Genomic DNA, 21,903 nt, shown 5'->3' on the forward strand with positions numbered 1-21,903 from the left:
CTTTTGATGGTGACCAGGACAGTCTCCGCTATACAGGATAAAGCATGTGGGCTCCCTTCTCCCATGCTGATTGGCTCTTGCTGCCTTTGGTTATGTGCCCAGGAGAGGGGAGGCAGGGGCTGGGATTTGAGGCCATGGGGAGGGGGGCTGGGGGGAAGGCAACTTGAGGGAAGGTATAATGGGTCCAGGGGCCCTTTAAGGAGGGACATACCTGCCCACCACCAGCCTGCACAAGGAAACCTGCCAGGCTGGCTGCTTGGCACGGGCCTCTCCTGCCGCTGGATAAATGCTGGCAGTGGGATAAGGCCCCCATTGTCCATTTGGGGGCCTTGGTTCACCTGCTCTTGGGCCAACCATCTAATGCCACCACTGCTGCCGTTATAACTGTGTAGGGGCGGGCGGACAGGGGACAGGGAGGCTGCTTGTTAGATTTAACGAATGCCCCCCGCCTTCAAACCTGTCGGCAGCGGAAGAGTAAAATCCAACCTCGTGTCAGGATGAACTCCTCACACTCTGCAGCTGCGGGGCGGTTCTCCTCGCTCCTGCCTCCAGTGCAGCGCTGGAGGGACTGGGTGCCCGCTCGTTCCCATGCTCAGCCATTCTTCTCTCCTTCACTGGTTAAATTCAGGTCACAAAGGGCTTTTCGCACCTGCTCCAGCCACTTCTTTGGAAGGTCCAGGCTGGCTTTAAGCAATGATGGCAAGTAACAATTTTGGGCCCCCAACTGGTGGATGCAGCCAGTCAGCAGTGTGTTCAGTGCAGGCTGTGTGCAGAAATCATGACAATGAGCCAGTAACATGACGTTGGTTTACTGCCTGTATCACATCGAATGGATGTGGGTTATTATGCATTGCAATTCCCACATGTGTTTTCAAGGCTGTCCAGCTTAGCCCCATAGTCTTGGTACTCGTTATGATATTTATTAAAACTGAAATACAATGATGTTACTGGACTGGACTAATGGTCTGGGAAAGAAGAGTTCAAATAGGCTCATAAATAGTAAAAGGGGGAGTGGGACTGCTTAGGGACCAAAAAGGGGATTTCCTCATGGAGACAGAGGACACAGCTAAGGTATGAAATTAATACTATGCATCTGTCTTTACCAAGGAGGAAGGTACTGAGAGAGGGGGTAATTCAGGGTTTAAAATTGATAAGGAAGTGGTATTGGATAAACTGTCTGTACTTAAAGTTGATAAAACACCAGGACCAGGTGAGATGCATTGAAGGTTACTGAGGGGAGAGAGAGTGGAAATTGTGTAAGCACTAACCATAATTTTTAAATCTTCCTTATACTCCGGGGTCGTGCCAGAGGACTGGAGAACTGCAAACATTACAGCCTTGTTGAAATAAGTCGAGCAATTACAGGCTAGTCGGTTTAACTTCAGAGGCAGGGAAACTTCTACAAACAATAATTCAAGACAAAATTAACGGTCACATGGACAAATGTGGGTTAATTAAGGAGAGCCAGTGTACATTTATTAAGGGAAAATCATGGTTAACTAACTTGGAGTTTGTTTGAAGGGATAACAGAGGGGGTTGATGAGGGCAATACCGTTGACGTGGATTTCCAAATGGCATTTGATACAGTGCCATACAACAGACTTGTGAGCAGTTATTACTCATGGAATAAAAAGGAAAGTGTCAAAATGGATACAAAACTGGCTCAGGGTCAGACAACAGACAGTAGTGCTTAACGGGTGGTTTCAGGCTGGAGGAAGGTTTGTAGTGGAGTTCCCCAGAGGTCAGTGTTTTGACCCTTGCTCTCCCTGATACATATTAACGATCAGGGCCTTGGTTTACAGGGCACAATTTCAAAGTTTGCAGATGATACAAAACTTGGAACTGTGAGGAGGACAGTTTAGTACTTCAAAAGGACATAGACAGGTTGGTGGAGAGGGCAGACAAGTGGCAGATGAGGTTCAATGCAAAGAAATGTGAAGTGATTCATTTTGCTAGCAAGAACATGGAGAAACAATGTAAAATAAAGGGTACAACTCTGAAGGGGAGTGCAAGAGCAGAGGGACCTGGGTGAATGTGCGCATAAATCATTAAAGGTGGCAGCACAGGTGGAGAGAGCAGTTAATAAAGCATATAGTATCCTGGGCTGTATTAATAGGAGCATAGAGTACAAGTGCAGGGAGGTTATGTTGAACTTATGTAAGACACTAGTTTGGCCTTAGCTGGAGTAGTGTGTCCAGTTCAGGGTGCCATACCTTAGGAAGGATGTGAAGGCATTGGAGAGACTGCAGAAAAGATTCATGAGAATGCTTCTATGGATGAGGAACTTCAGTTATGAAGATAGATTGGAGAAATTTGGGACTGTTTATCTTAGAGAAAAGGTGGCTGAGGGGAGATTTGAAAATCAAAATCACGAGGGGTCCGGACAGAGTAGATAGGGAGAAACTGTTCCCACTTGTAAAATGATCGAGAATGAAAGGGCACAAATTAAAAATAATTAGCAAAAGAAGCAAAAGTGGTTTGAGAAAAAACTTTTTCACACAGCAAGTAGTTAAGGTCTGGAATGCACTGCCTGAGAGTGTGGTGGAGGCAGATTCAATCAAAGCATTCAAAAGGGAATTAGATTGTTATCTGAAAAGGAAGAACATACAAGGTTACGGGGAGAAGGTAGGGGAATGGCATGAGGCGAAATACTCATTTGGAGAACCGGTGCTGATGTAATGGGCTGAATGGCCTCCTTCTGTGCTGTAACAGTTCTGTGATTACTCATTACTAAATCTAATAGGTCTGCCCTCTTGTTGGTTCAAGGACATATTGCTGAAGAATACTAGCCCAGGCACACAAGAAATTCACAGCCTCCCTGACATCTTTTAGTCTGCTTCTCCCATTCTATATGAAAGCTTAAACTCCCCATTAAAACTACAAAATATTTGCTATAGGCTAATTTCAGTATTTATACAATCTACCATGGAACACAAACAACTCTCACTACATTCCTAAATGCTTTTCTATTTGTTAATTCTACCCATAAAGGCTCCACTGCCTGCTTATCCCTTGTTATTTCCTCTTTAAGAATGAAATCAATTCAATGATAAATCATTAAGGCTACTCCTCGCCTACTATTATTTTCCCTGTCTTTCCTGTAGAACTTAGAACCTGGTACATTTAACTCCCAGTTCTAACAGGGTCTTGTAGCCATGTTTCAGTAATGGCTACCATGTCAACTCCACCAGGTTGAATCTATACTTCCAGTTCATTCAATTTGTTCCTTATACACTGTACAGGGAGGAGTACGAGAACAGGGGGAAGGGAGAGAGCAGGAACAGGGGGAGAGGGATGTAAACCGGACAGTAGAAAGTAAATTTTCTGATGGATGATCTATAACCGGGCTAACATCCACATAAAATAACAGTGAATCACAGATAATTCCCCCTCCTAAATCTGGTGTGTGAAAAAAAAATTCCACAATTTTCTCCCCACCCAATGGGAATAACTTCCTCACCAGGACTCGCTGCCCTGCGTGACCCAGATACACAAGTGCAAAACTGGTCAGCTGCTCAATTTGAATCGATCACCTTTATGGTGAAATATTTTCTTTTCTTTGCCTATTGTGTCTTGTGATGTGAAGGCATTCGTTATTTTTGGTCACTGGTTATTGATGGTCAGCAGTTATTAATAGTTGTGAGTTACAAGAGCAGTCATGGGTAGACAATTTTCAACCACAGAAGAGTACGTTTCAGATCTCAAGCCATATCCACATTCAACTCCCTGACTCAACCTCGTGAGAAAATGTCCAGGTAATTGTCCTCAAAAAAGCAGGACACATCCAATTTGCCAATTACCACCCTGTCAGTCTGTCTTAACCAGTAGCAAAGGGGATTGGAGTATGAGGATAAAGAAGTCTTACGATAGTTGTGCAGGGTTTTGGTGAGACCACATCAGGAGTGTGATGGAATACTCTCCACTTTTCTGGATGAATACAGCTTCAACAACACTCAAGAAGCTTGACACTATCCAGGACAAAGCAGCCCGCTTGATTGTCACCACATCCACAAACATTCACTCCCTCTACCACCGATGCACAGTAGCAGCAGTGTGTACCATCTACAAGATGAACTGCAGAAACTCACCAAGGCTCCTTAGGTAGCACCTTCCAAACCCAAGACTTCCAACATGTGTAAGGACAAGGGCAGCAGATGGATGGGAACACCACCACTTGCAAGATTCCCTCAAGCCACTTGCTATGCTGACTTGGAAATATATTGCTGTTCCTTCACTGTCGCTGGGTCACAATCCTGGAACTCCCTAACAGCACAGTGGGTGCACCTAAACCACATGGACTGTAGTGGTTCAAGAAGGCAGCTCACCACCACCTTCTCAAGGGCAATTAGGCATGGGCAATAAATGCTGGCCCAGCCAGCGAAGCCCACATCCCACAAATGAAAAAAAAAATTTTGGTCTCCACATTTAAGAAAGGATATACTTGCATTGGAGGCAGTACGATCCTTGGGATAAGGGGGGTTGTCCTATGATGAGAGGCTGTGTAAATTGGGCTTATATTCTCTGGAGTTTCGAAAAATGAAGGGCAATCCCCTTGAAGCACACAAGATTCTGAAGGACTTGATAGGGTGGACACAGAGACTGTTTCCGCCAGTTGGCGAATCTAAAACATGGGGGCAAAGCCTCAGGATAAGGGGCCAATCATTTAGGATGGAGATGAGGAGAAATTTCTTCATTCAAAGGGCTGTGAATCTTTGGAATTCTCTACCCCAGAGGGTTGTGGATGCACCATCGTTGAATGTATTTAAGTTTGGGGCAGACAGATTCTTGGTGCTTCAGGGAATTAAGAGATATGGGAAGCAGGCAGGAAAAATGGAGTTGAAGCCCAAGATGAGCTACGACTGTCTTGAATAGTGGAACACACTCAATGGGCCATGTGGTCTACTCCTGCTTCTATTTCTTATGTTCTTACGTTCTTTAAGTGATGGAAGGAGTTGTTAGAAATGCTAACAAACAGCACATACTCTGCAATAACTAATGCTCAGTTTGGGTTCCACCAGGTTCCTGATCTTATTTCAGCTTGGTCCCAATATGGGCAAAAGAACTGAATTCCAGTGGTGACAAGAGAGTGACCTTGACATCAAGGCAGCATGTGACCATGTGTGGTATCAAGGAGCCCTAGCAAAATAGGAGTCAAGGGAACTCAATGGGAAAACTCTCCACTAGCTGGAGTCATACCTAGCACAAAGGAAAATGGTTGTGCTTTTTGGAGGCCAATTGTCTCATCCCCAGGATATCACTGCTCTGTTCTGCCGAAGGGCCGTGAAGGCTCGAAACGTTAACTGATTTCTTCTCCACCGATGCTGCCAGACCTGCTGAGTTTTTCCAGGTAATTCTGTTTTTGTTTTTTATCACTGCAGGAGTTCCTCAGGATCATGTCCTGGGCCCAACCATCTTCAGCTGCTTCACAATGACCTACCTTCCATCATACAGTCAGGATTGGGGAAATTTGTTTATGATTGCACAGTTCATACCATTCACAACTCCTCAGATATCAAAGCAATCTGTGCCTGCATATAATAAGACCTGAACAACATTCAGGTTTAGGCTGATAAGTGGAAAGTAATAGTCACACCAATGACCATTTCCATCAGGAGAATATCTCACCATCTTCCCTTGACGTTCAATGGCATTACCATCACCGAATCGCCCCCACCATTAACATCTAGGGGTTACCATCGATCAGAAACTGAACTGGACTAACCATATAAATACTGTGACTACAAGAGCAGGTCAGAGACTAGGAATTCTCTAGCGAGTAACTCACCTCCTGACTTGCCAAAGACTATCCATCATCTACAAGACACAAGTCAGGAGTATGATGGAATACTTTTCACTTGCCTGGATGAGTGCAGCTCCCACAACACTCAGGAAGCTTGACACCATCCAGAACAAAGCAGCTGCTTGATTGGTACCCCATGCACCAACTTAAATATTCACTCCTTTTGGCACCAGTGCATAGTGACAACAGTGTGTACAATCTACACGATGCATTGCTGGAACTCACCAAGGCTCCTTTGACAGCACCTGTGATGTCTACCACCTAGGAGAGCAGCAGCAGCATATGTCTGAGAACACCGCCACCTGCAATTACCCTTTCAAGTTACTCACCATCCTGACTTGGGAATATACTGCCATTTCTTCATCATCACTAAGTCAAAATCTGAACTAACAGTGCTGTGGTCATGCCTTCACCACATGGACTGCAGTGGTTCAAGGCAGCGGGCTCACCAGCAACTTTGAGGGCAGTAAATGTCAGCCTTGTTAGTGATGCGTACATCTCATGAATAATTTTAAAAATTACTTGCATTCACTTGCACCTTTCACGACCTTGGACATCCCGAAGTGCTTTCAAACCAATGAAGTACTTTTGAAGTGTTGCCACTACTGTAATGCAAGAAATGTAGCAGCCAATATAATAAAAATTAAAAGTCCCACTGAACCAGCCCCATACCTGGATTTGCATGCCAAAATATGGAATGGTTTACAAACCAGTTATTTGAAACTTCCATTTAATGGGTCAGAGAAGGTTTTACAAATGAGGAAGTTGCCTTAAATGTGTCAGGCGTTTTATTCAAAATGAATCTAGCTGAGCTGTCTGTGATTCAACGCTGACAGAGCTTCTCACTCAGTTATGACGAAGAAAACCTGAAGCTGGAGTGGTGCCAGTGTTTGAAACTGATCCCACAGGAATGCAACCCGAGCCCGGCGAGCACACAGGAAACTTGCCTGCTTGGTCTCTCGCTGTTGGATTCCTGGGCACGGCCCACGTACATCAGCTCTGCTACTCAAGCTCTCAGGTTACAAGCCAGAATCTCACCTCCTCTTCCTCTCAACAGCCTTCTAAAAAAAAATCAAGTGCCAATTTCTAGTTCCCCTCTTGAGTGTGAGGAATGGAAAGTGATTGTGTCCTGACTGGAAGGCTGGTATGTTCATTGGCCAGAGCTACAGCATTCCTCAGGCTGAGGTCAATGAGTGGGCATCGCCCAACCACTTCTGTTCTGGACCAGCAACGCCAAAGAAAGACCATATCATCTAAAAATAGGCCAGATAGCTGGAGGAAGGAAAGAACGACAAAGGGATATGGGGGCAGGGCAGGCACATGGGAATAGGATGTGCTGAAGGGAAGGAGAAACAGCAACATGAAATTGGTGGGGCAAATCTTGGGCCTGTTTCCAGACTGAAATTTCTAGCTCTGTATCTCAAAACAAAAACCCACTTTACCCCGACTTGTCTCACATGATGCAGATTTTAGTTCATTCTTTGTCTTCCCCAACTATACACACCTGTAAGGAACATGGAACAATGCTGGATAAATAGAGTTATGGTGCAGATCAGTCCTGATCTAGTTAAAGAGCAGGTAGAGCAGACCCCAGGGGCTGAATGTCCGTTCCTGCAGTGATCAAGAGCAGGGATTCTGGCTAATTTCCCTTCAACAAGGGCACAAGGGCCAATTTGTTGCCCAATCTCTCATTGTCCCACATGCCGACTCAGCACTGACTGAGTAATCAGCTTTCCTAATCTGCTAGAGCAGCTATTTACTTTGTAAAAACGTCTTCAGGGTGGCTGGTTTACGCAAGATAAGGTTTAAATTGGTAGTAATGACATGTCTGAATGTGCAACCTATTCTCCCACTCATTGCCCTTTTTCACAATCACCTCAGATTCAGATTCTGGCAGCAGTTCCAATCCTGAGCTATTCTCATTAACCTTTTAAGTTCCTGCCAAGGCTCAGTAGTAGTACACTCGTCTGAGTCAGGGGGCTATGGCTTCAAGTCCTACTCCAGAGTCTTGAATACAAAATCTAGACTGACACCCCAACGCAGTAATGAGGGAGTGTGGCACGATGGAAGGTGCCATTTGACAATGAGATGTTAAACTGAGGCCCTGGTGGACATAAAAGGTCCTGTGGCATATTTTGAAGAGCAGGAGCATTATTCCGTGTCCTGGCCAATATTTATATATCCCTCAATCAACATCAAGGAAACAGATTATTTGCTCATTATCATCTTGCTGTGAGATAACTGGCTGCCACTTCTCCTACATTGCAACAGTGACTAACTTCACTAGCAAAATGCTGCAGGTGCTGGAAGTCTGAAATTAAAATGCTGGGAATACTCAACAGGACAGGTAGCACCTGTGGAATGACAGACAGAGGTTACATTTCAGGTCAATGACCTCTCATTAGATCTGACGAACAGCCTTGTCCTGACCTACAGAGTATTTCCAGAATTTTCTGTTTTCGACTTAAAAAAAACACTTCATTTTCTGTAAAGCACTTTTGGGTTTCCTGAGGCTATGAAAGTGCTAAACAGTTTCAGATTATTTCTTTGTATGTTGCTGAGCAATTTGGGAGTCAAAAATACATTACACACATCAGCAGATTGAAAAATGTTCAGAGTGAAGTCAAATTAGGAGGAGGGATTAAGCAAACCAGTGTTGCATTCCCTGGAATTTAGAAGGTTAACAGCTGATTTGATCAAAATTTAAGATATTAAGGGGAATAGGGAGTGTAGGTTACAATAAACTATTTCCACTTGTTGGTGGAGTCTAAGACTAGAGAACATAGTCTAAAAGTTAGAGTTAGACCTTTATGGAGTGAAATGAGGAAACACTTCTACACAAAGGGAAGCAGTTTGGCTGCGTGTGGAAAAAAGTTCCAGTGATACTGGATCAATTGTTAATTTTAAATCTGAGATTGATAGATTCATGTTCACTCTCTTCTTCAGGTACTGTGCCCTAAGAGGATGCTGGTGACCTTGGACAGCCATGTTAATTGTTGCTGTTATCCAAAGATATTAAAGGATATGGGGCAAGGTTACAGATCATCTTATTGAATGGTAGAACAGGTTCAAGTTATTAAATGGCCTATCCCTTTCCTATGTCTATAAGAGGCTTTGTGAATATCACGGCCCACATGCAAGTCTGTAAATGTATATTACCAATATTGTAAACACACACACACACAGACAGACACTCACCCCTTAGGACACTCCCATTCTCACTGCACAGAGTGAGAGGCTGTTGGAGGTGGGAAAATGGACTCCAGGGTCAGGCAGCTATTAGTTCTGCCAGTGTCTCAGTAGGCAAAGGCAGGGTGTACCTAAGCCACAGGGCAGGAGACCCCAGCTTTGAGCTCCAGCCCGTATTCAGTTAACTGACTACATCTGGGATACTGTTAATAGCCTCAACTCTCCTGCATTCGGAAGGGGAAAAAAATTCAGCCAAGATTCCTGTGTCCAGTCTCAATCCGTTGACTGCCCCATCACCCCTGCCACCCCTGCCTAAAATGGGGGCAGGACTAGACTTGGCTGTAACTGCCTCCTATGGTCAAATACCCCCAGTCAGTCACAGTCCAGGATTGAACCCCACACCTCGTGGCAAAGAATACCATTGTGAAATCCTCATTTCAGGGATGCTTAATTGCAAGAGTCTCTCCCCAACTTCTCCCCAGGAGAGGTGCTTCTTTCTCAGAAACAGGAATGTATGAAAATGATAGGCAGGGAAAGACTATCTCGGTCCATCAAGCTTGCCCCACACAGTCACGATGCCTGGAACATCATGATTAGACAGCATTCTCCTGAGCAGCAGCGTTATTTCCTGAGACACACAAAACAGCCAGACAATGAAAACATAAAACTCCAGGGCCAATTAGACCCTTGAGTATAGAAGGTTAAATGGTGATCTAATTGACATGTTTAAAGATGATTAAAGAATTTCAGCGTAGAAAGGGAGGGAAATGATTTCCTCTGGTGGGAGAGTCCAGAACAAAGTACATTTAGCCAAGAAGTTTAGGGGTAATGTCAGGAAGCGCTCTTTCACACAAAGGATAATGGAAATCTGGAACTCTCTTCCAAAAAAAAGTCAGTTGAGGCTAGGAGTCAACTGAACATTTCAAAACTTGAGATTGAAAGATTTTTGTTGGACACAAGTATTAAGGGATATAGAATCAAAGCAGGAACACGGAGTTAAGATACAGCGCAGTCACCGTTTGATTGAATGACGATACAAATGAGGGGCTGAGTGGCTTACTCCTGTAACCATGTTTCTGTAAGAGGGGGGAATCTCTCTCTGACCCCCTTCAGCAATCAGAACTGCGTCAGGAGGCCACAATGTGCAGGTTTACATTATCTGCTGTTTTACTGACTTTTTGTAAGGCATGGTCTCCACCTCAGCCAGGATGTGGTGTGGCTCCCTTCTCAAGGCCTAAGCCATTTCAAAGAGTACTATATAACCAACGTACCCATTCCTATGTGGAGATTCAGCAATCCAGCAATTCCAGGGGGCAAAACAAGGGAGCCTGAAATCCCAAAATCTTGGAAAGGATGGGGAAGGAGTTTCTGAATCAATCTGCAGGCTCCAGATGACCGGCAGAGAATCTGACATTTTGACAGGGTACAATTGGCAGCAGAGGAAATTTGATCAGAGACTTCATTTAACGCACCCGGCGATGAAATTCCATAAAACAATGACCTCTCTCCCCTGCGTGATTTTGTCCCTAAAGTCAGTTCGAGGCTTGTGTTCTCTAAGCGAGTCATCATTTTAAAAAGGGGCAAGATAAAAATCAAATGCAAACCTGTTAATTTTCATTTAATTGCAAACTCCAGAAGCAATTACATAGCTAGCATGTGATGCAGAACACCCTCCCAGACAAAAAAAATTGTGTTGTTTCCTAAAGAAGAAAGATTGTCCCGTTCAAATTACCATAAGCATAATGTCCAATTTTAATCACACTGCAACTACTGAACAATATAAACCCCATCACATTACAGCAAAACCTAACATCTCAGGCTAAAACCTCCTCGAATATTAAGCTAATCTTCCTCATTTATGATAACTCCAGGATTATGCGGCCGCTATGATACAGAACCTGATCAATGTACATCATTCCACTTACAGGGAGGAGGAAATGAATGAGGAACAAGGGGAGTGGGTAAGGGGTAATAAGGGAGGGGGAGGGGTGGCATAGAGATTTATTTCCTCCTAAGACTCCTGCTAGGTTAAGATTCCACCATCCGCCTATCCCGCTCATTATTCCTGCCTGGTCAAGGTTTCAAGCTAGGATGTTCAGCACTGAGATTTCAGGAGACCAGGGACTGTAAAATACGAGCTCTACCTTGTCCCAAAACCCAGAGTCGAGTGTCCAACCTCCTGTGGAGCCCCCTTCACTTACCAGTAGTGTAGATGTTTGCCTGAAGAAGCCTGCAGGTACCCGGACCACTGCCTGAAGTTGAGTCTGGTGCTGAGACCCGGCAAGGACAGGACTTCATCTGGGGAGAAGTATCCCAGAGCACTGCTCACACAAAAAAGCAACAGCAAACACCGCCACATCATTGCAAAGCAGGCGGAGAGAGAGACTGAGATTAACAGGCAGAACCCGGAAAATCTCAGAACAACGTAGCAGCCGCGATTAGCTCCTCACATGACCAACTCAGAATAAGACCACATGACCGACGGTAAATGACATAATTCCCGGAAACACGATCAGTACACACCCCAGAACAGCTCCTGTAACACCACAAAAATCCCTCCACAACACACAAACAGCGACAACTAACCAGAGAGAGACAGGGAGAGTCAGACAGTGAAAGAGCGACACTGGACGGGAGAGAGAGAGAGAGAAAAATACAGAGACTAGACTGGAAAGTGAGATGGACGGACAGGACTACAGAAAGACATGGAGGAACTGAGTGGAGAGAGAGAAAGAAAAATTGGAGTGGAGAAAAAGAAAGAGGTTGGACTGGAGAGAGAGAGACCGAGAAAGATTGGACTGGAGAAAGAAACAGAAACATAGGGAAAGGTTGGACCGGTGAGAGAGAGAGGTTGGACTGGAGAGACTGAGCGAGAGAAAGATTGGACTGGGGAAAAAGACAAAGAGAAAGATTGGACTGGCAAGAGAGAGAGAAGGAGAGAGAAAGATTGGACTGGAGAGAGAGAGAGAAGGAGAGAGAAAGATTGGACTGGAGAGAGAGAGAGAGAAGGAGAGAGAAAGATTGGACTGGAGAGAGAGAGAGAGAGAAGGAAAGCGAAAGATTGGACTGGAGAGAGAGAGAGAAGGAGAGAGAAAGATTGGGCTGGAGAGAGAGAGAGTGAGACGGAGAGAGAAAGATTGGACTGGAGAGAGAGAGAGAGAGAATGAGAGAGAACGATTGGACTGGAGAGAGAGAGAGAGAGAGAAGGAGATTGAAAGATTGGACTGGAGAGAGAGAGAGAGAGAGAAGGAGAGAGAAAGATTGGACTGGAGAGAGAGAGAGAGAGAAGGAGAGAGAAAGATTGGACTGGAGAGAGACTGTGCGAGAGAAAGATTGGACTGGAGTAAGAGAGACCGAGAAAGATTGTTCTGGAGAGAGAGACAGAAGGAGAGAAAGATTGTTTTGGCGAGAGAGAGAGAAGGAAAGAGAAAGATTGTACTGGAGAGGGAGAGAGAAAGATTGGACTGGAGAGAGAGAGAGAAGGAGAGAGAAAGATTGGACTGGAGAGAGAGAGAGAGAAGGGGAGAGAAAGATTGGACTGGAGAGAGGGAAGGGGAGAGAAAGATTGGACTGGAGAAAGAAACAGAATCATAGGGAAGGATTGGACCTGAGAGAGAGAGAGGTTGGACTGGAGAGACTGAGCCAGAGAAAGATTGGACTGGAGTAAGAGAGACCGAGAAAGATTGTTCTGGAGAGAGAGAGAGAAGGAGAGAGAAAGATTGGACTGGAGAGGGAGAGAGAAAGATTGGACTGGAGAGGGAGAGAGAAAGATTGGACTGGAGAGGAAAGATTGGACTGGAGAGAGAGAGAAAAAGACTGGACAGGAGAGAGAGAGAGAAAGATTAGACTGGAGAGAGAGAGAGAGAAAGATTGGACTATAGAGAGAGAGAGAAAGATTGGACTGGAGAGAGTGAGAGAAAGATTGGACTGGAGTGACTGAGAGAGAAAAATTGGACTGGAGAGAGAGAGAGAAGGAGAGAGAAAGATTGGACTGGAGAGAGAGATAGAAGGAGAGAGAAAGATTGGACTGGAGAGAGAGAGAGAAGGAGAGAGAAAGATTGGAATGGAGAGAGAGAGAAGGAGAGAGGAAGATTGGACTGGAGAGAGAGAAAGAAGGAGAGAGAAAGATTGGACTGGAGAGAGAGAGAGAAGGTGAGAGAAAGATTGGACTGGAGAGAGAGAGAGAAGGAGAGCGAAAGATTGGACTGGAGAGAGAGAGGGAAGGAGAGAGAAAGATTGGGCTGGAGAGAGAGAGAGAGAAGGAGAGAGAAAGTTTGGACTGGAGAGAGAGAGAGAGAGAAGGAGAGAGAAAGTTTGGACTGGAGAGAGAGAGAGATAGAGAAGGAGAGAGAAAGATTCGACTGGAGAGAGAGAGAGAAGTAGAGAGAAAGATTGGGCTGGAGAGAGAGAGAGAGAGAAAGATTGGACTGGAGAGAGGGAGAGAAGGAGAGAAAGATTGTAATGTCGAGAGAGAGAGAAGGAGAGGGAAAGATTGGACTGGAGAGGGAGAGAGAAAGATTGGACTGGAGAGAGAGAGAGAAGGAGAGAGAAAGATTGGACTGGAGAGAGAGAGAGTGAGAGAAGGACAGAGAAAGATTAGACTGGAGAGAGTGAGAGACGGAGAGAGAAAGATTGGACTGGAGAGAGAGAGAGAGAGAGAGAGAGAAGGAGAGAGAATGATTGGACTGGAGAGAGAGAGAGATGGAAGGAGAGAGAGAGATTGGACTGGAGAGAAGGAGAGAGAGAGAGATGGACAGAGAAAGATTGGACTGGAGAGAGGGAGAGAAGGGGAGAGAAAGATTGGACTGGAGAGAGAGAGAAGGGGAGAGAAAGACTGGACTGGAGAAAGAAACAGAAACATAGGGAAAGATTGGACTGGAGAGAGAGAGAGGTTGGACTGGAGAGACTGAGCGAGAGAAATTTTGGACTGGGGAAAAAGACAAAGAGAAAGATTGGATTGGCAAGAGAGAGAGAAGTAGAGAGAAAGATGGGACTGGAGAGGGAGAGAGAAAGATCGGACTGGAGAGAGTGAGAGAGAGAAGGAGAGAGAAAGTTTGGACTGGAGAGAGAGAGGGGAGATAAAGATTGGACTGGAGGGAGAGAAAGATTGGATTGGAGAGAGAGAGAAAGATTGTTCTGGAGAGAGAGAGAGGAGGAGAGAAAGATTGTCCTGGAGAGAGAGCGAAGGAAAGAGAAAGATTGGACTGGAGAGAGAGAGAGAAGGAGAGAGAAACATTTGACTGGAGAGAGAGAGAGAGAGAATGATTGGACTAGAGGGAGAAAATAGGAGAGAGAAAGATTGGACTGGAGAGAGAGAGAGAGAGAGAGAGAGAGAGAAGGAGAGAGAAAGATTGGACTAGAGAGAGAAGGAGAGAGAAAGATTGGACTGGAGAGAGAGAGGAGAGAGAAAGATTGGACTGGAGAGAGTGAGAGAGAAGGAGAGAGAAAGATTGTACTGGAGAGAGAGAGAGAGAGAAGGAGAGTGAAAGATTGGACTGGAGAGAGAGAGAGTGAGAGAAGGAGAGAGAAAGATTGGACTGGAGAGAGAGAGAGAAGGAGAGAGAAAGCTTGGACTGGAGAGAGAGAGAGAGTGAAGGAGAAAGAATGATTGGACTGGAGAGAGAGAGAGAGAGAAGGAGAGAGAAATATTGGACTGGAGAGAGAGAGAGATGGACAGAGAAAGATTGGACTGGAGAGAGGGAGAGAAGGGGAGAGAAAGATTGGACTGGAGAGAGAGAGAAGGGGAGAGAAAGATTGGACTGAAGAAAGAAACAGAAATATAGGGAAAGATTGGACCGGAGAGAGAGAGAGGTTGGACTGGAGAGACTGAGCGAGAGAAAGATTGGACTGGTGAAAAAGACAAAGAGAATGATTGGACTGGCAGGAGAGAGAGAAGGAGAGAGAAAGATTGGACTGGAGAGGGAGAGAGAAAGATTGGACTGGAGAGAGGGAGAGAGAGAAGGAGAGAGAAAGATTGGACTGGAGAGAGAGAGGAGTGATAAAGATTGGACTGGAGGGAGAGAAAGGATGGACTGGAGAGAGAGAGAGAGAATGGTTGGAATCGAGAGAGATAGAGAGAGATTGGACTGGAGAGAGAGATTGAAAGATTGGACTGGAGGGATAGAGAGAAAGATTGGACTGGAGAGAGAGAGAGAAAGATTGAACTGGAGAGAGAGAGGGAAAGATTGGACTGGAGAGAGTGAGAGAAAGTTTGGACTTGAGAGTGTGAGAGAGAAAAATTGGACTGGAGAGAGAGAGAGAGAAGGAGAGAGAAAGATGGGACTGGAGAGAGAGAGAGAAGGAGAGAGAAAGATTGGACTGGAGAGAGAGTGAGAAGGAGAGAGAAAGATTGGACTGGAGAGAGAGAAAGAAGGAGAGAGAAAGATTGGACTGGAGAGAGAGAGAGAAGGAGAGAGAAAGATTGGACTGGAGAGAGAGTGAGAAGGAGAGAGAAAGATTGGACTGGAGAGAGAGAGAGAGAAGGACAGAGAAAGATTAGACTGGAGAGAGAGAGAGAGAAGGAGAGAGAAAGATTGGACTACAGAGAGAGAGAGAGAGAAGAAGAGAGAAAGATTGGACTGGAGAGAGAGAGAGATAGAGAAGGAGAGAGAAAGATTGGACTGGAGAGAGAGAGAGAGAAGTAGAGAGATAGATTGGGCTGGAGAGAGAGAGAGGGAAGGAGAGAGAAAGATTGGACTGGAGAAAGAGAGAGAGAGAAGGAGAGAGAACGATTGGACTGGAGAGAGAGAGAGAGAGAGAAGGAGAGAGAAAGATTGGACTGGAGAGAGAGAGAGAAAAGGAGAGAGAAAGATTGGACCGGAGAGATAGAGAGATGGAGAGAGAAAGCTTGGACTGGAGAGAGAGAGAGAGGGAAGGAGAGAGAATGATTGGACTGGAGAGGGAGAGAGAGAGAAGGAGAGAGAAAGATTGGACTGGAGAGAGAGAGAGATAGAGAAGGAGAGAGAAAGATTGGACTGGAGAGAGGGAGAGAAGTGGAGAGAAAGATTGGGCTGGAGAGAGAGAGAGAGAGAATGATTGGACTGGAGAAAGAGAGAGATAGAAGGAGAGAGAACGATTGGACTGGAGAGAGAGAGAGAGAGAGTAGGAGAGAGAAAGATTGGACTGGAGAGAGAGAGAGAAAAGGAGAGAGAAAGATTGGACTGGAGAGAGAGAGAGATGGAGAGAGAAAGAGTGGACTGGAGAGAGAAAGATTGGACTGGAGAGAAAGTGAGAAGGGGAGAGAAAGATTGGACTGGGGAGAGAGAGAGAGAGAGAGAGAAAGATTGGACTGGAGAGAGAGAAGGGGAGAGATAGATGGGACTGGTGAGAGAGAGAAGGGGAGAGAAAGATTGGACTGGAGAAGAAACAGAAACAAACGGAAAGATTAGACCGGAGAGAGAGCGGTTGGACTGGGGAGACTGAGCGAGAGAAAGATTGGACTGGAGTAAGAGAGACCGAGAAAGATTGGACTGGAGAGAGTGAGAGAAAGTTTGGACTTGAGAGTGTGAGAGAGAAAAATTGGACTGGAGAGAGAGAGAGAAGGAGAGAGAAAGATGGGACTGGAGAGAGAGAGAGAAGGAGAGAGAAAGATTGGACTGGAGAGTGAGAGAGAGAAGGAGAGAGAAAGATTGGACTGGAGAGAGTGAGAGAAAGATTGGATTGGAGTGAGAGAAAGAAGGAGAGAGAAAGATTGGACTGGAGAGAGAGAGAGGAGAGCGAAAGTTTGGACTGGAGAGAGAGTGAGAAGGAGAAAAAGATTGGACTGGAGAGAGAGAAAGAAGGAGAGAGAAATATTGGACTGGAGAGAGAGAGAGAAGGAGAGAGAAAGTTTGGACTGGAGAGAGAGTGAGACGGAGAGAGAAAGATTGGACTGGAGAGAGAGAAAGTAGGAGAGAGAAAGATTGGACAGGAGAGAGAGAGAGAAGGAGAGAGAAAGATTGGACTGGAGAGAGAGAGAGAGAGCAGAAGAGAGAAAGATTGGACTGGAGAGAGAGAGAGGTAGAGAAGGAGAGAGAAAGATTGGACTGGAGAAAGATAGAGAGAGAAGGAGAGAGAACGATTGGACTGGAGAGAGAGAGAGAGAGAGAAGGAGAGAGAAAGATTGGACTGGAGAGAGAGAGAGAAAAGGAGAGAGAAAGATTGGACCGGAGAGATAGAGAGATGGAGAGAGAAAGCTTGGACTGGAGAGAGAGAGAGAGAGGGAAGGAGAGAGAATGATTGGACTGGAGAGGGAGAGAGAGAGAAGGAGAGAGAAAGATTGGACTGGATAGAGAGAGTGCGAGAGATGGACAGAGAAAGATTGGACTGGAGAGATGGAGAGAAGGGGAGAGAAAGATTGGACTGGAGAGAGAGAGAAGGGGAGAGAAAGATTGGACTGGTGAAAGAGACAGAAACATAGGGAAAGATTGGACCGGAGAGAGAGAGAGGTTGGACTGGAGAGACTGAGCGAGAGAAAGATTGGACTGGTGAAAAAGACAAAAAGAAAGATTGGACTGGCAAGAGAGAGAGAAGGAGAGAGAAAGATTGGACTGGAGAGGGAGAGAGAAAGATTGGACTGGAGAGAGGGAGAGAGAGAAGGAGAGAGAAAGATTGGACTGTAGAGAGAGAGGAGTGAAAAAGATTGGACTGGAGGGAGAGAATGATTGGACTGGAGAGAGAGAGAAGGGGAGAGAAAGATTGGACTGGAGAAAGAAACGGAAACATAGGGAAAGATTGGACCGGAGAGAGAGAGAGGTTGGACTGGAGAGACTGAGCGAGAGAAAGATTGGACTGGCGAAAAAGACAAAGAGAAAGATTGGACTGGCAAGAGAGAGAGAAGGAGAGAGAAAGATTGGACTGGAGAGGGAGAGAGAAAGATTGGACTGGAGAGAGGGAGAGAGAGAGAGAGAGAAAGATTGGACTGTAGGGAGAGAGGAGTGATAAAGATTCGACTGGAGGAAGAGAAAGATTGGACTGGAGAGAGAGAGAGAATGGTTGGACTCGAGAGAGAGAGAGAGAGAGATTGGACTGGAGAGAGAGATCGAAAGATTGGACTGGGGGGAGAGAGAGAAAGATTGGACTGGAGAGAGTGAGAGAAAGTTTGGACTTGAGAGTGTGAGAGAGAAAAATTGGACTGGAGAGAGAGAGAGAAGGAGAGAGAAAGATGGGACTGGAGAGAGAGAGAGAAGGAGAGAGAAAGATTGGACTGGAGAGAGAGAGAGAAGGAGAGAGAAAGATTGGACTGGAGAGATAGAGAGAAGGAGAGAGAAAGATTGGACTGGAGAGAGAGAGAGAAGGAGAGAGAAAGATTGGACTGGAGAGAGAGCGAGAAGGAGAGAGAAAGATTGGACTGGAGAGAGAGAGAAGGAGAGTGAAAGATTGGACTGGAGAGAGAGAGAGAAGGAGGGAGAAAGATTGGACTGGAGAGAGAGAGAGAGAAGGAGAGAGAAAGATTGGACTGGAGAGAGAGAGAGAGAGAGAGAGAGAAGAAGAGAGAAAGATTGGACTGGAGAGAGAGAGAGATAGAGAAGGAGAGAGAAAGATTGGACTGGAGAGAGGGAGAGAAGTGGAGAGAAAGATTGGGCTGGAGAGAGAGAGAGAGAGAAAGATTGGACTGGAGAAAGAGAGAGAGAGATGGAGTGAGAACGATTGGACTGGTGAGAGAGAGAGAGAGAGTAGGAGAGAGAAAGATTGGACTGGAGAGAGAGAGAGAAAAGGAGAGAGAAAGATTGGACTGGAGAGAGAGAGAGATGGAGAGAGAAAGATTGGACTGGAGAGAGAATGATTGGACTGGAGAGAAAGAGAGAAGGGGAGAGAAAGATTGGACTGGAGAGAGAGAGAGAGAGTGAGAAAGATTGGACTGGAGAGACAGAAGGGGAGAGATAGATGGGACTGGAGAGAGAGAGACGGGGAGAGAAAGATTGGACTGGAGAAAGAAACGGAAACAAACGGAAAGATTAGACCGGAGAGAGAGAGAGTTTGGACTGGGGAGACTGAGCGAGAGAAAGATTGGACTGGAGTAAGAGACACCGAGAAAGATTGTTCTGGAGAGAGAGAGAGAAGGAGAGAAAGATTGTACTGGTGAGAGAGAGAGAAGGAGAGAGAAAGATTGGACTGGAGAGAGAGAGAGTGAGAGAAGGACAGAGATAGATTTGACTGGAGAGAGAGAGAGAAGGAGAGAGAAAGATTGGACTGGAGAGAGGGAGAGAAGGGGAGAGAAAGATTGGACTGGAGAGAGAGAGAAGGGGTGAGAAAGATTGGACTGGAGAAAGAAACAGAAACATAGGGAAAGGTTGGACCGGAGAGAGATAGAGGTTGGACTGTAGAGACTGAGCGAGAGAAAAATTGGACTGGGGAAAAAGACAAAGAGAAAGATTGGACTGGCAAGAGAGAGAGAAGGAGAGAGAAAGATTGGACTGGAGAGGGAGAGAGAAAGATCGGACTGGAGAGAGAGAGAGAGAGAAGGAGGGAGAAAGATTGGACTGGAGGGAGAGAAAGATTAGTTTGGAGAGAGAGAGAAAGATTGTTCTGGAGAGAGAGAGAGGAGAGAAAATTGTCCTGGAGAGAGAGTGAAGGAAAGAGAACGATTGGACTGGCGAGAGAGAGAGAAGGAGAGAGAAACATTGGACTGGAGAGAGAGAGAGAGATAATGATTGGACTAGAGATAGAAAAAAGGAGAGAGAAAGATTGGACTGGAGAGAGAGAGAGAGAGAGAGAGAAAGATTGGACTGGAGAGAGAGAGAGAAGGGGAGAGAAAGATTGGACTGGACAGAGAGAGAGAGAGTGAAAGATTGGACTGGAGAGAGTGAGAGAAAGATTGGATTGGAGTGAGAGAAAGAAGGAGAGAGAAAGATTGGACTGGAGAGAGAGAGAGAAGGAGAGCGAAAGTTTGGACTGGAGAGAGAGTGAGAAGGAGAAAAAGATTGGACTGGAGAGAGAGAAAGAAGGAGAGAGAAATATTGGACTGGAGAGAGAGAGAGAAGGAGAGAGAAAGTTTGGACTGGAGAGAGAGTGAGACGGAGAGAGAAAGATTGGACTGGAGAGAGAGAAAGTAGGAGAGAGAAAGATTGGACAGGAGAGAGAGAGAGAAGGAGAGAGAAAGATTGGACTGGAGAGAGAGAGAGAGAGCAGAAGAGAGAAAGATTGGACTGGAGAGAGAGAGAGGTAGAGAAGGAGAGAGAAAGATTGGACTGGAGAAAGATAGAGAGAGAAGGAGAGAGAACAATTGGACTGGAGAGAGAGAGAGAAGGAGAGAGAAAGATTGGACTGGAGAGAGAGAGAGAAAAGGAGAGAGAAAGATTGGACCGGAGAGATAGAGAGATGGAGAGAGAAAGCTTGGACTGGAGAGAGAGAGAGAGAGGGAAGGAGAGAGAATGATTGGACTGGAGAGGGAGAGAGAGAGAAGGAGAGAGAAAGATTGGACTGGATAGAGAGAGTGCGAGAGATGGACAGAGAAAGATTGGACTGGAGAGATGGAGAGAAGGGGAGAGAAAGATTGGACTGGAGAGAGAGAGAAGGGGAGAGAAAGATTGGACTGGTGAAAGAGACAGAAACATAGGGAAAGATTGGACCGGAGAGAGAGAGAGGTTGGACTGGAGAGACTGAGCGAGAGAAAGATTGGACTGGTGAAAAAGACAAAAAGAAAGATTGGACTGGCAAGAGAGAGAGAAGGAGAGAGAAAGATTGGACTGGAGAGGGAGAGAGAAAGATTGGACTGGAGAGAGGGAGAGAGAGAAGGAGAGAGAAAGATTGGACTGTAGAGAGAGAGGAGTGAAAAAGATTGGACTGGAGGGAGAGAATGATTGGACTGGAGAGAGAGAGAAGGGGAGAGAAAGATTGGACTGGAGAAAGAAACGGAAACATAGGGAAAGATTGGACCGGAGAGAGAGAGAGGTTGGACTGGAGAGACTGAGCGAGAGAAAGATTGGACTGGCGAAAAAGACAAAGAGAAAGATTGGACTGGCAAGAGAGAGAGAAGGAGAGAGAAAGATTGGACTGGAGAGGGAGAGAGAAAGATTGGACTGGAGAGAGGGAGAGAGAGAGAGAGAGAGAAAGATTGGACTGTAGGGAGAGAGGAGTGATAAAGATTCGACTGGAGGAAGAGAAAGATTGGACTGGAGAGAGAGAGAGAATGGTTGGACTCGAGAGAGAGAGAGAGAGAGAGAGAGATTGGACTGGAGAGAGAGATCGAAAGATTGGACTGGGGGGAGAGAGAGAAAGATTGGACTGGAGAGAGTGAGAGAAAGTTTGGACTTGAGAGTGTGAGAGAGAAAAATTGGACTGGAGAGAGAGAGAGAAGGAGAGAGAAAGATGGGACTGGAGAGAGAGAGAGAAGGAGAGAGAAAGATTGGACTGGAGAGAGAGAGAGAAGGAGAGAGAAAGATTGGACTGGAGAGATAGAGAGAAGGAGAGAGAAAGATTGGACTGGAGAGAGAGAGAGAAGGAGAGAGAAAGATTGGACTGGAGAGAGAGCGAGAAGGAGAGAGAAAGATTGGACTGGAGAGAGAGAGAAGGAGAGTGAAAGATTGGACTGGAGAGAGAGAGAGAAGGAGGGAGAAAGATTGGACTGGAGAGAGAGAGAGAGAAGGAGAGAGAAAGATTGGACTGGAGAGAGAGAGAGAGAGAGAGAGAAGAAGAGAGAAAGATTGGACTGGAGAGAGAGAGAGATAGAGAAGGAGAGAGAAAGATTGGACTGGAGAGAGGGAGAGAAGTGGAGAGAAAGATTGGGCTGGAGAGAGAGAGAGAGAGTAAGATTGGACTGGAGAAAGAGAGAGAGAGATGGAGTGAGAACGATTGGACTGGTGAGAGAGAGAGAGAGAGTAGGAGAGAGAAAGATTGGACTGGAGAGAGAGAGAGAAAAGGAGAGAGAAAGATTGGACTGGAGAGAGAGAGAGATGGAGAGAGAAAGATTGGACTGGAGAGAGAATGATTGGACT

The 21,903-nt window shown here is 45.8% G+C and overlaps 1 protein-coding gene across 1 annotated transcript in view; it reads right to left on the minus strand.

The window, feature by feature from the left end:
- The window catches only part of LOC144674477 (lysosomal protective protein-like), a 53,291-nt gene extending 41,752 nt beyond the window's left edge, over positions 1-11,539 (minus strand). The window contains exon 1 of the mRNA XM_078535814.1: positions 11,191-11,539. Coding sequence (XP_078391940.1) covers positions 11,191-11,351 — 161 coding nt within the window. The 5' untranslated portion in view covers positions 11,352-11,539. The remainder of the gene's footprint in view (positions 1-11,190) is intronic.
- Between the last annotated feature and the right edge of the window lie 10,364 nt (positions 11,540-21,903).

Source organism: Cetorhinus maximus, unplaced genomic scaffold (genome assembly GCF_964194155.1).
Source record: "Cetorhinus maximus unplaced genomic scaffold, sCetMax3.hap1.1 HAP1_SCAFFOLD_675, whole genome shotgun sequence".
NCBI lineage: Eukaryota > Metazoa > Chordata > Chondrichthyes > Lamniformes > Cetorhinidae > Cetorhinus > Cetorhinus maximus.